Below are 14,164 nucleotides of genomic sequence, written 5' to 3'. Positions count from 1 at the left end.
TGGGTCCATATAAGCTCACAGTGGACCCCCCAGACAGAAGTGAAGAAGTGTTCTCTTTATTGACAAAGTAGTTCTTCTTTTCTCTTATATTCTGTAGGATCTTTCTGAGTTCTGGGTTGCAATCATTAAGAGGAGGAAGATAAAATTTTGTGCTTGTTTTAACCAAGGAGAGGCTTGATCAGCCAGGATATTGGCACCTAATGATTTCAACGTATTTTACTGGAAGATTTCTCCTATATAAATAAAAAATATAAATATTTGGTAGAATGACTTAAAGCTAAATGACTTGCTTTTTGTCTAACATCACATATAAATGAAAGGTTTTATTTTTAATGTGAGAGCATTTTGTGTATTCTATTACATTCTCTGAAAAGAAAGTTTTCTTTTTTTCTTATTTTTGCACCCTGTTTTGTTTTTAACTTTTTTACTGTTTAACATAATATAGCACAATTGCATTGAAAGATGTGGACACTGTGACACTCTCAATAGATAGGATACGACATTCACTAGCTAACTAAAATGCATATAATTGATTTTTGTATACATGTTTTAATGAATAAACTTATTAATATGTTTGGCTTTTTTCAATCTGTCATCTTTTCTGTATAGTACTGGCATATAATTTTTAGACATTTTAAAGTGTGCTGTTACTTAGAAGAAGAGCAAATGTTTTTGAAATTTTACCATTTTCTCGCTTTTCCAGAACTCAAAAATAATCAAAGGATAAATAACTTCTAGACAGGAGGAAATTCATTGTTTTATGTAGGTCTGCCCTCTTGTGTCTGTACTAGGAAATCTTGATCTTATTTTATTTGGGGAAAGTCACTGAAAACAACCTACAAAATCAAAACTGCTTATAATTAGATTGTTTTATGGTCATATCAATCATGAGCAATTTCACTGAGTTCAAGAAGGTTCATTTTAATGTAGGTTATTTGCATTAAATAAACATTTTGGACGAGATAAAATAAAAAAGACAACATTAAACATTTAAGAATTAGTTCAGTTTTGGTACCCTGTAAAGTAAGATTAGAGTTTATTCTACAGTAGAAAGTATTTGAGCATTTGGTATTTTAAAATGTTTAAATACATAGTTCATTATATCTTACTCTTTACACATCATGATAAACAGAATAAATAAGTTGCATTTAAAGAATGGGTTTTTGTTTTACAATATAATCTAAGGTACATTACAATATAATCTAAGGTACAGTATTCTGTAATCCTCAAGTATAAGGTTTTAATTTCTGTTAAAGGCAGAATGAAAAACAAAAAAATTCTTTATTTCTGTTTGACTTAGGAAAAACTCCATAACCTCACAGCTTATGGTTTGAAGTTGATGTTGTAATGAGCAACATAATGAAAAGGATAGAACTTATTATTGTAAAATTTCCACTTATTTTTTAAGATCATTGCAGCTAATTACAGAACTTGGTTATTTTTTGCATGGGTTATTATTGACACCAGTGGAGTGAATGCATTACTTCTTGTTTATAAGCTCTTCTAGTTGATGTTAGGGATATCCAACCCATAGATGAGGTTTCACTCAAGAAATCCCTCTGTTAGTAAGAAACCCCTTTTCCCTCTGTTCTCAGATAATCAGTGAACCAAAATTTTCCCCCTTCCTGTCTCCAGTACCCCTCAGGGATTCAGAAAAAACTTAAAAGCAATATTTCCTTCACTATTTTCTTAGTAGCACTTGTGTTACAAACCAAGGTCAGCACTGACTTTTCCAGTTCTTTTAGCAACCATATTTTGGCAAATCGTAGGAAATTACATATTTTCTACTCCTTTAATAATTACTATATCGCTAGTATGTCTTGAACGTAAGTTAAAATTATCGGATTGTGCAATATAGGTGTAAACCATTTTAGACTTAATTTTAAACTGAGTCAATTTAAATTACCAAATTTTGGTGAATATATTTTCTAAACCAGTTTTTACTTCTATTGTTTAATGAGTTGTTGGAAGATATTTTTAAATGACTAGAGGAGACTAGATTAGTATTGCTGGATCTATAATTTAGCGTAATTGAGTGGCCTACCAAATATGTATTTACCATCTGGGTGATAGATAAATGAAAATAGCTAAGCCCTATCATAAACAATAGTGGGATAAAAAGTTCATTTCAAGGGCTTCCCTGGTGGCGCAGTGGTTGAGAGTCCGCCTGCCGATGCAGGGGACACGGGTTCGTGCCCCGGTCTGGGAAGATCCCACATGCCGCGGAGCGGCTGGGCCCGTGAGCCATGGCTGCTGAGCCTGCGCGTCTGGAGCCTGTGCTCCACAACGGGAGAGGCCACAACAGTGAGAGACCCGCATACCACAAAAAAAAAAAAAAAGTTCATTTCAAAATTTAATCAAAGAATTTGTTAATTTTGGAGAGATAGTTAAAAATTTTATTTTTTAATGCTGGAAATAATATTTTTTCTTTTATTCTGTTCCTTGCCTACATTGAGTGTGAGATTAGAACAGAAGACCACCTGTAAAATCATTCTGATGTCTTAAAATTTCATGATTCCAGAGATACAGTGTGGCAGTTATGTGCTCTAACTCAGATAATTAGCTATAGTGCCTTAAATTAAGGTTGATTCTGTTCTATTAGTGTATTAGTATTTATGGCTAATCACAATGTCAGATGTTAAATTAACCAACAGTTCTTGTCTATTGATCATAAAGTCCTAGAGAGAACAGATTTACAGTTTACCTACATGTGCTAAAATTCTGTAATTCTTTGAAAAAATTAGTTAAATTTTACTTATGTAAGGGTATGATCTTGGTTTTTTAACTTGATTCACATAAACTTAAAATATTAGGGTAGTATACAAAAAACGTAATTTCTATTTTAGAATGTAGGTTCTGATAGAATTACTACAAAGACTTCTGTATGATGATAGTAAAGATAACAGATGTTAGGGCTGTTTCAAATGATGACATTTCATTTGAATGATTATTTTGATATATTTGGTAAAGACCTGAAAAATACTTAATAAACATCAAAGAGGCTTTTACAGTACAGTATAAATTATATTTACCCCCAAAGAGTGAAGCTAATACTTTATATATGAAGTGAACTTGTTAGCAGTGCAATTTCAAAATTAAACCCCAGTTCATCCTTAGGAAAGATTTGGGATAGAAACTTATAAGCTCTTTTGAGAAAATTAGCAGTTACATTATAGTCATTTTAAAGTTAATTTTTTAAAATAAAGCCCTTTTTATGTTTACAACATCCAGCAGATGAATACATTTGCTAACAATTTGTTTTGTTCCAAATCTTGACCTTTTCACAAAGAAATTCTTCTACTTAGGAAGTGGTCTCTTATGTAGTATTGTTTTCCCTTCTTCATGGGATGATAGATTTTAAGCTGATGGTGATAAGTTGCAGCACTGGAGATTGCAGCAGAACTTCAGAGAAGCATCACGATGATGCAAATCAGCAAGAGACATATTAAGATGAGACAGAAATTGACAAATAGGTTCTGGAGATTTTGACGTGCGTGTTGAGGCACGTCAATGGTTGAAGCTCTTCTTATAGCAGAGCGAGTGAGGTATTGGACTTTATCCATGACACCAGGACGGCAGGAAGCCTGAAGTTTTAAACGGTCAAGAGAAAGATAAAAAGCTGCCAGCCAAGTGTGAGATCACTGTCTTCTTTTAGGTTGTCTGGAATGTAAAAATAGAAAATGGATTAGCATAATATGTGTAACCTATCTTCTGAACAGGCAAAACAGTTTTGCGTTAATCCCTCTTCCTCAACATTATTTGTATTTATGACATCAAATATCTCTATAGTCTGTGTGTGTGTTGCTCTGTCTCTGTCAGTCTGTTTTGGTGATGGTCACCATGATGTCTTGTATTTGGGGTGTAATAACTTTAGTCTTTGCCTCCTCCTCTCAAAATGACTGGAAGTATAGTTTGGTTAGGGTGCAGCTTGTTTTGGGCTATTCCCTTGGGCAAAAGTTCTTACATATAGTTTATTTTTTTAATGAATTTATTTATTTTTGGCTGTGTTGGGTCTTTGTTTCTGTGCGTGGGCTTTCTTTAGTTGTGGCGAGTGGGGGCTACTCTTCGTTGCGGTGCGTGGGCTTCTCATTGCGGTGCCTTCTCTTTTTTGTGGAGCACGGGTTCTAGGCGTGTGGGCTGCAGTAGTTGTGGCACGTGGGCTCAGTAGTTGTGGCTTGCGGGCTCAGTAGTTGTGGCTCGCAGGCTCTAGAGTGCAGGCTCAGTAGTTGTGGTGCACGGGCTTAGTTGCTCCATGGCGTGTGGGATCTTCCCAGACCAGGGCTCGAACCCGTGCCCCCTGCATTGGCAGGCAGGTTCTTAACCTCTGCACCACCAGGGAAGTCCTTACATATAGTTTTATTAAGGCTTTTTCTCTGTGAGCATAGTTTTTGTGAACATTAGTATATAACTAGCTCCAGAGCAAGTCGTATAATAAGAAATGCATGCATTCAATTATTCTCTGGATGTTGATTTCACTCCAGAATAAAATAGTTCAATGAGCAGTGTTTTACCAGAACTATAGATTCAAATGTTTCTCATTCCTTTTTATGATTTTATAGCTTTGTAGAATATGCTATTTTAAGTAACTTTTTAACAAGATGATATTAAGTACTGAAGGCTGTCAAGACTCAGAAGGCATAGTAATAAAATTATCATTATCTCACTGTCTAGCACAGACAGTTGCTATTTGCAAAGGACCTGTACTTAAGAACAGCATTTCCATTTGTTTTCTTTCAGAGCTCCCACAAGCTATTCTGCCTAATTAATTAATTAGTTGCTGCCTAATCAATTATTGGTGCTAATTAATTAACAAAACAAAACTTAAAACAACAGATCATTGTAGAAAATTAGATATAGATTAAAAATTAGCTGTGAGTTAACTGCCCAGAGATAATAGCTATTAACATTTGGTGATATTTGTTGTCAATCAGGATACGTCTGTGTAAATTTTGAAATAAGAAAAATTAGAAATGGAATTTTAAAAATAACTGTAATTAACTGCCAAAGATAATAGCTGTTAACATTTGTTGATATATCACTGCTAATCAAGATATTACTACCTTACCCCAGCTGCCTGATTTCATTTTCTCTCTAGTGGCTATATGTCTCATGAAAACCCATCTCAACCTTCAGCTGTATTTCTGAGAGAGACTAGTGCTGAAGACAGCAGAGGGAAGAACTGAAAGAATGAGGAAGGGGAAGATCTATATTAGGACTGATCAGTTAGAACTCCTCATTTATTGTTACAAAGAAACCATGTGGTATATGGTGGTTAGATTCTATATAATTTCAGCACTTCAACTTGGCTCTATTAATTTTTTTAACATCTTTTTTGGAGTATAATTGCTTTACAATGGTGTGTTAGTTTCTGCTGTATAACAAAGTGAATCAGCTATACGCATACATATATCCCCATATCCCCTCCCTCTTGCATCTCCCTCCCACCCTCCCTATCCCACCACCCTAGGTGGTCACAAAGCACCGAGCTGATCTCCCTGTGCTATGCAGCTGCTTCCCACTAGCTATCTATTTTACATTTGGTAGTGTATATATATGTTTGAATTATGGGCTTTCATTTGGCTGAAGACTCTGGTCTCCTTCATAGTATTGGCCTATAGTGAGGAGATCCAAAAAACCAACTTAGGTCAAACTTCATTCTTTCAAAGAGTTGGTAACAAACTGTGTTTCTCTAGCGCATACATACATATATATATATATATATCTTTAGCATATATTCTTCATTCTCCAACACAAGTGGCTGTTACTTAATAGAAAATGACAGCATAATCTTGGTATAAATTTAATTTAATTACTTTTTTTTTAATTCCTCAGGTAAAATACTATAGAAATAAAGGGGTTTTCTTTTGTTCCTTAAGAAGAAGCATCCTTTAAGTTGTTTTGGCTTATATTTGTTTATTACAGATATAGCGGATTTATACTGTTGGGTAATTGTGGAGAAGGTTTTCTCTGTTACTTTATTATACAAATCTGACTAATCTCTTTATATAACAGAGTACAACTAAGAAGGTTGTAAAGAATTAGCATTGGTAATTCCTATTTAAACTTAATTTTTGTGAAGTTTCAGGACTTAAATGGTATAAAAGGTCTAAATTTTAAAATTATTGTGAGATATAACATGGCAAAGGAAGAGCAGGCCAGTTATTCATCATGAAGCATATACAAGAGTCACTCCCTACCCTGACACTGGTGAGTGGTACTTGAGTCACATGAAACATGTCACCTTTCCATAAATACTTCATTCCCTTTTATGATTCTGTTCTTTGCACATGTTGTTCTGGCTCTGCCTGGAATGTCTGCCCTCCCCCTGCCTCTACCTTTGATTCTTTGCCAGGCAAACTTCAGTTAATCCTTAAGGCCCAGTTTAAATATCACTTCCTAATGAAACCTTCCATTACTCATTAAAGCAGAATTGGTTATCACCTCTGTTGGGTTTTAGTAGGGCTCTGGTATTACCTGTATCAAGATATGGCTATTGGGCTGTGCTGTAATTTTGATTTACATGCCTGTGCCCCCCACTAGAATTCTAGTTCGTGAGTATAAGAAATCACGTGTTTATTTTGTATTCTAGTACTTAGTGCAAAATTAGTACCATTTGAACAAGTCAGTGAAGTTAAACAAGGGTTTTTATGATTTACTTTAATATTTTTAGAAAATTATTAATGATCAAAGATAGTGCTGTGATTAACAGATTAACCATGTAGAAAATAGAATTTGATAAACACATAATCTCCAATATTCTTCTCAAGTCTCTTTCTTTTTGTTAGCCTGAAGTGGGCTTTGTACAAGTGGATATTTGGTGTTTGTGAAATACAAAGAGGTGTGCCCTAAATAGATGAGCTATCTAATGATGAATATACAATGAATAGATTTTAAAGATGATCTCATAATACTTCAGCCAACTATTGTTGGAAAAGGATAGTTTGTTCCTGGAGACAAATTGATTATAAAGGAGACAACCAAAGATACTGTCTTATTTCTTGTCAAACTTAGAAATATGTTATAATTCTAAAGTGATTTGTAGTCACTTTATAACCTTATGCTAAAACCAAAACAAACCTACTTTACATGCTGAAATGTTAGCTATATGCATGCAATTTATTGGGCCCAATTTATTTTACAGTGGTACAATCTGCAATGTGTTGAGTCCTAATTCTGCTGAACTTCCAAAATCTGTATGATAATAATTAAGCCAAAATTCATCCCTACAAGATGGGGCTTCCAGTCATATGTTGAGAATTGGAAAAACGTGTGTGGGAACAGCACAGTCCTATTTTTAGAGTTGTCTGTGACCTTCACTACATCATAATTTATGGCATGGTTGTCAGGTGTTTATCTTTTCTTTTTTTTCCTCCTCTGTGGTCACAGCCATCCTATGAGTTTAGAACTCCTGCAGTCTTTTTTTCCTTCTCTTTCTTAGAGCCAAGCTGTTAATGCAGTAGTATTTGGTAGAGAGCCTAGAAAAATAGTTTCACTGTATTTTCATTTAATTTAATCTTTTAGAGCATTCTTTTGGGATAGTCAGAAATAGATTGTGTTGGGGTATTCTGAACTTACATCTGGCCTAAACAACCAAGGAGACTGAAATTAGCTCTACCCCCCCAACACCCCCCCAGGGGGGGCTTTTTAAAAGGATGACAGTTATGTAAGTTAAGTGTTTAGGACAAGAGGAGTAAGGATACTTCGAAAATTAATTCATCATCTGGGCCCTAGTATCAGAATATTGAAAATATGAAAGATGCTTTGATAGGAATTTGGTTGTAGATGTGCCAGATCCCTGTCTCTTGAGTTACATGTAAGAGGCAGAAAAGTACCCACAGAATATCTTGTATGTCTGTGGGCACTGTGATTATTCAAATTTTTGGAAGGATGGGAAGAATAACTCTTTACTGTTCTTTGTAGGATTTATAAAGCCTTTGCTTGTCCGCTTTTCCTCTTTTGCTCAAAAAGATGAAATTGGGAAGTAAATACAGTCAAGTTCAAGATAGTATTCTGTTTTTTTGAAGTGGAAGAAGGAGAGACCAAACTACAGGCAACTCTAATCCTTCAACAGGTATCATGTGCCATGTTAGGCAACATTTTGGGTGCAAGGTACCTTGTCAGCTTCTGCAGTAGTTCTCACTTTGTCTGCATTGATTTCTATTTTTTAAGGTAACATCAGATGCATTCCTGTGCAAAAGGAACCTCAGTAGACTTTTGCAGACTTTTGGTGTCTGCTTTATGACTTGCTAGGCAATTGATACCTTAACGATGTTATATACGCTGAGCAGTAATCCCCACGTGTAATTTAAGCACTTTCAGTGCTTTGCAGAACTTACTGAACTTCAGTTTTTTTTCAGTACTCCCTCTGCTGAAACCATAAATTCCTTAGATTCTTTATTTGTGGTGTTCAGAATTTTGCTTCCCTTTTAATTTTTATCTGCTTGTTTATGCTTTTAGTAAAATAAACATGGACATATTTTGCTAGTAAATTCAAGTAATACACATCTAAGACTACAGTCTGACAGATCATTTTTTGAAAAATTTTTCCCATTAGGTTGGTTCAGAAGATTAGAATTCTCTATAGATTTGAGTTACAGGACTTGTCTATATTAGGATTATTGGGGGGGGGGGCGTTATTTTTTCCTACTCTTTGCTGTCATTTTCTCAGATAATCCAGAAGCGATTGTGTATGCATCTTTTTTGTTGTGGTTGTTGAATTAAATCAGGACAGTTCATCATTAGATTTGTCATCAATCTGTTGGCATCCAAAAGTTCACTTTGGTAGAATCATTTTCCTTTTGAGATTGCCTAATGCTAATAAACTTGGAAGTTGTATTGGAAGTTGTTTTGTGTTAGCAACTTTCCAGAGCTTTGTTGGTCCACACTGGCTATTTGAAAGAATCTTCAAGCTGCTTCTGCCTGGTTATGAGAAGAATTGTGTAAACATATAAAAATCAACATATTCTCCACCCCTAAATTGACCCCATAATAAATTGTTTCCCTGAGTTCAAAGCTCTGCCTTTAGGAAAATTCATTAAACAGCAGCGTACAGATTTTCTCTTTGAAATTGGCACACTGCTGTTGCTAGTCTGTAGGCTTGTCTTTATTGTCTGTTTATTATGCTAAGATTAATTTATTTGCAATTAAAATATTCTTTTTAACCTTCAGGTTTTTCTTTGGGGGGGAAAAGCATGTGAGGAGGAAGTGTAGAGGAAGTTTTAAGGAAAATGAATGCCAGTTAAATATATCCCCACTAATGTGGGTAAGTTGGCCTCCCTTCTCTCCCTGTTTTGGAAAGACCTGAAGGTGAAATACATTTTAGAAAGCACTAGAGGTCCTCAGTTGACTACAAGTTTACTGGGGTGGAGATGTACACCCAGGCCTCATTTTCTTGTGTTTCTCTGGTAATACATGCTTCAGAGTTATGTAGGGTAAGAACATTGATGTACTATTTCTGGAAATGTTCAAAGAGACTACATATTATCTGATTTAGGTCACTGTAATTTAGAAACATCACTTCCTTGATTTCTGACCTTTAGGTTTTCTTCTTTGCTGGTGTGATCAGTACCGTGTTAACAGTTTAGATGAAAGTTAGTGATTTTCATAGCGTAAATAAAGCAAGATTGCTCTATTCAAGCACTTCAGAACAAATGAGGTTAAATATTTTAAATGGTAGAATGTGAGGAGGTCAGAAATGAAACTTAGGAAAGCCAAGGATTTAATATGGAACTGGAATAAAATACGAAAGTGTGGTTTTTGTTTATGCAAGTGTTCTCCTATCTCCAATTAATTAGTGAGATTAAGAAACAGTACATAACAAAATGTAATTTTTTGAAAAGTTTTGAGGAGAAATTAACCTGAATTTTAGGTATCAAAGCTAAAGATTAAAGACATGAGTATTTTAGCAATAAAACAAATTAAATAAAAAGAAACTTTAATTTGTGCATGTTATTGTTCTTTAAAATCTGTGTAGTTAGTTTGAGGTTTGTCTTCCAGGGTGTATCGCTTAATAACTGAGAACATCTATAACTTTCTTATATTCCTGGCTTTGAAAGTGATCAGAATATTATAAGGCTATTAAGGACATCATACCTCATGCATAAATTTAACTTTAAATGAAATGGAATGGTTTTAAATTAAAATAGAAGTTTGTATCCTCTAACTTTGCCTTTTAGAGTGCCATTTGAGGACTTTCAATTTATTTTGTTTTGCCAATGTCATGATTTATTTTTAAGCCATGTTGATCAGTGGATGAGACGTGTGTGTGCTTTAGAGTCATAAAATCTTGGCTCTTGTCAAGGCTCCACCATTTCCTAGCTCGGTGACCTTGGGCAGTTCACCTTTTTGCATCTGTTCCTAAACTGTAAAATAGAGATGGAGTGTCAAACATATAGGGATTTAAGAGGATCAAATGAAATATTTGTATATGGTGCATTTAGAATATTGTTCAAGAATAAAGAAGGAAGTTTTAATTGCCCTCATTATTCTAGGATTGGTAATAAATATACAGTCTAATTTAGGTACTCTAATTTTTACATTTAATTTTTACTTAAAACTTTAATACATGACACAGTTAATATTTTACCTAATACATTTAATACATTAAAATTTTAATTCTTCTGGGGAACTATTTTGTTTATGTAAATATTCTATCTCCAATTAATTAGTGAGATTAAGAAATAAATAATATCAATAAGTAACGAAATGCAGTTTTTCTGGAATATTATTTTCCTTTATGTCCACTGAAATACTGTTAAAATAATTTTGATACTTGAGTTTTAGGAAATGATAGTGACATGACTCCTCTTAGTTAGACAGAGTACTCTAGCTCTTTCATGTGTTTTTAAGACTTAATCAATTTTTCATAATTTAAACATCTTTCACATTTCTTCCATTTTATTTCATCAGACACTTTTTTTTTTCTTTTAAGCACTTAGTCTTAAACCACATGAAACAAAGACAGTACTTAAATTTCACATTATGAAAGAGATGAACTAGTTGGGACATTATGTCTGGCACTGGGGCATTATGTTTCAAATTTGAATAACAGTCACTGTAACTATGTAATTTCCGTTAATCTGGCACACGAAGGATAACTTTAATAGCAGAATTTCTGCTCTTTCTAGAAATTAACTTCGTGGAGCAGTATGTGATGTGAAATTTTGGTACTATAAAAGGATTCATGAACATCTCATATGAAGTGTGAGAATGTAATTTGATAGATATTTGAGTAAAAACGCATAAATCTGCTTATAAAACACCTGCACTGAGTGACTCTTGTGTAACATCAAAGGAAAAACATTTTATGAATATGAAGATACTTAGAGGCAGTTAGGGTGCCTCAGTGGTAGACAGAAATTATAAATGCTTTTGCATGCCTCAAGGAAAGCTGCTTAAGGAATTATACAAAGTTCTTATCTATAAAAAGCAGTAGAGTTAACATTGGTCATAAGAACTTAGAATTCTAGAGGTAAATTTTATTTTGACATATATATATATATAAATAAAAATAATGAAATAAAATCAATGTAGTATCCTTTATGCCCTGACTGAAAGTTAAGAATGAAAACACATTTCATATATTAAATTGAGGATAAAGAGTAGAGTAGAATTTAAACAGAAGTTATAAAATTTATGGTGGCATCTCCATTCCTGGGCATTTTTTCATCCTCCTCTCCACCTTCCAAATACAAGAGAGGAAACTGAGGAACACTGGAGGCTAGTAACTTGATAAAAGTATATTCATTAATAGCAAAATAAACATTCATTTGATCAAATTCACTCAAATGAGATACTTAGGAATATTTGTGCTACCAAAATAACGTCTCTTTATTTTTAAAATAAAGAAATTAATGTTCTGTAACTTCAGAAAGAATTTTACATATTTTTGACAAGTGTTTTGAAATGTCCAAACTTGTTATTTATGATATAATATTGAATTTAATATAAATAACTCAATTTATTAAAAGCTTGGATTTTTTAATAGAAGTTGACTGGACTTAGTTCGTGCTATATGTTCTTAAACTCCACTTCATTAATATTCCCTGTAAAGAATCATAATGATAATATTGGAGTAGTGATGCCAGTAACACAACTGTTCTTAGTATTCCGGATGTAAGCAGACAGCTCAGTCCTACCCTACTTCTCAGCAGAGTAACACATAACAAAATGAAACCATATTTTTGCATGGAGAAATCAAATCACCACTAGTACCAAACGTGGTATCATGATTGAAAGATATTTTAATTGGTAGAAATTTACTTTTGAAGAGCAAAATAAAAGTGAAGTTTGAATTAAAATGATAAACCAACAACCAGGACCAAAGATGAATGCTATCTTTATCATTTCTGGGTTAAGTCTTATTCTTACTATCACTGAATGGGTAAGCATTTGTTTAGAAATTAAGCTTTATGTCAGTCAGACATGTTATTGTCTAACTTTGAACTGAAGTTTATAAAATATGATTAGCTTTTTAAAAAGTTCAGTAAGTTTGAGTTATAGAAAGTAAGAATTGCCATAATCAGTGAAATCTGTTTCTTACCTTGGCTGTTGTGATGATCACAATATAGAATATTGTAAGTTGTATGAAGTATTATCTGGCGTTTAGCTGGAAAGTTTTCTGACTGTTACCAGAGTTATGGGAACAATTGAAGTAGGTGGAGGAGAAAAAGTGTTCTAGGGAGGTCTTATGATGTCACGCAGGAATTCTGAAGTTATGATTGGTTAGCCATAGTCTTATCACAACCAAACTTTTTAGAATGTCATTTATCTTAACCTTAGGTATGGAAAGGTCATTAACACTTTGTGCCTTTTGTTCTTTATTTTAAAAAGTATATGGGAGATAAGTGAAAAAGTAAGTTCAGCGTGGTAGAAAGCTCTTTTTTAAAGGTTCATGCATCTTCAGGCTTAGAAGTAATTGTAAACTGAGGGTGATAATGTTGAAGAACTAAAATAGAGTAATAGGAATTTTAATAGAATGAGAATAATAATACTGGCTTAAGCCAAACAGCTTTCATTGAGTTTGTTGTTGCTGTTGCTTTAATACTGCAGCTTCATTAGGTTAGCTTCTAGCAAGACAATAATTAAACATTGTCACAGAATCAAATTTTATACCTTTTCCTGACTTATTTTCTTCTTTTCTCATACCTATGTGTGTATGGGGGAGAAGAGTATGTGTGAGAAAGCCAGGCTGAGAAATCTGATTTTGGTTTTAAAAATTTTGTGTTTTCTCAGTTAGGGCTTTAACAACATTTTTATGAATAGTAATTCTCATTTGAACTGATAGATATCACCCCAAGAAAAGTTACTGTTTACACATTTAAGTACTTAGGATTTTTTAACAGCTACATTAACTTACCGTAAAATCTTACTAAAATTCCAATAAGCTGACAGTATCAAGAGTAACTTTCTAGCAAAAAAGAAATAATCACAAATCACTAATCAGTGGCATCCTAGCTAGTGATACTTTATTGACAATAGGTGTGCATGTGTTTGGAAATTTAGTACTTCTGAAAGGGTGTGCCTCATTTAATGCAGTAGTTGTTTTCCTGAAAATTACTGTGTAAATGAAATTTTAGTAAATGGAATGATGTTTTGAACTTCTGAGAACAGAAAAGGATTCCTTCGACAAGCCAGGCATCATTTTCCTGTTTTTTCTAATTGTTTTGTTTATATATTAGATTTACTTAAATCACCACACCTCCAGATTCTAATTCTTAAATCTTGATTATAATTCTGGAGAAGCTACTTGTTATTTTTAATTTTTAGAATACTTACAGCAGAGTGAACCCAGTCTGCTTCACTCTCTTATGGGTGACTAAAAGCCCTTGCAGCAGCTGCTTATGTGTCCTTAAATGGAGATGATTTTGGCTTCTTCCAAAGAAAGATAAATCCTTTGCTAGAACAAATCTCTTGTTATTTAAAGAATCAACTAAAACTATCAGAAATAACATTCAGCAAAGGCCCTCTGTAAACATTGCTAAGGGAAAATTTTACAACTTAAAAGTAAAACCCCAAATTAAATAAATTGCATGAATGTTTCACAGTTTGCTCAGTGCTATTCAAGCATTTTTTCTTTCAATCATTACATAATGAGGATCTCTTATTATTAACAATTGCCAATGATTACTGAAATACAAAACCTAGGGCCTTGAAATATAACCCT

The 14,164-nt window shown here is 33.6% G+C and overlaps 2 protein-coding genes across 4 annotated transcripts in view; one reads left to right on the top strand and one right to left on the bottom strand.

Annotated features, from left to right (window-relative positions):
- The window catches only part of CEP85L (centrosomal protein 85L), a 154,065-nt gene that overhangs the window by 61,145 nt on the left and 78,756 nt on the right, over positions 1–14,164 (top strand). The gene's annotated exons all lie outside the window — the stretch shown is intronic.
- Positions 715–12,697, bottom strand: PLN (phospholamban). The gene is made up of 2 exons (XM_079939127.1): positions 12,542–12,697; positions 715–3,660 (listed from the first exon to the last, which is right to left on the bottom strand). The coding sequence occupies exon 2, from the start codon at positions 3,561–3,563 to the stop codon at positions 3,405–3,407; it is 159 nt and encodes a 52-aa protein (XP_079795253.1). The 5' UTR covers positions 3,564–3,660; positions 12,542–12,697; the 3' UTR covers positions 715–3,404.

This window comes from Stenella coeruleoalba (assembly GCF_951394435.1).
Source record: "Stenella coeruleoalba genome assembly, chromosome: 12".
NCBI classification, from domain to species: domain Eukaryota; kingdom Metazoa; phylum Chordata; class Mammalia; order Artiodactyla; family Delphinidae; genus Stenella; species Stenella coeruleoalba.
This window is presented reverse-complemented; position numbering and strand designations above follow the sequence as displayed.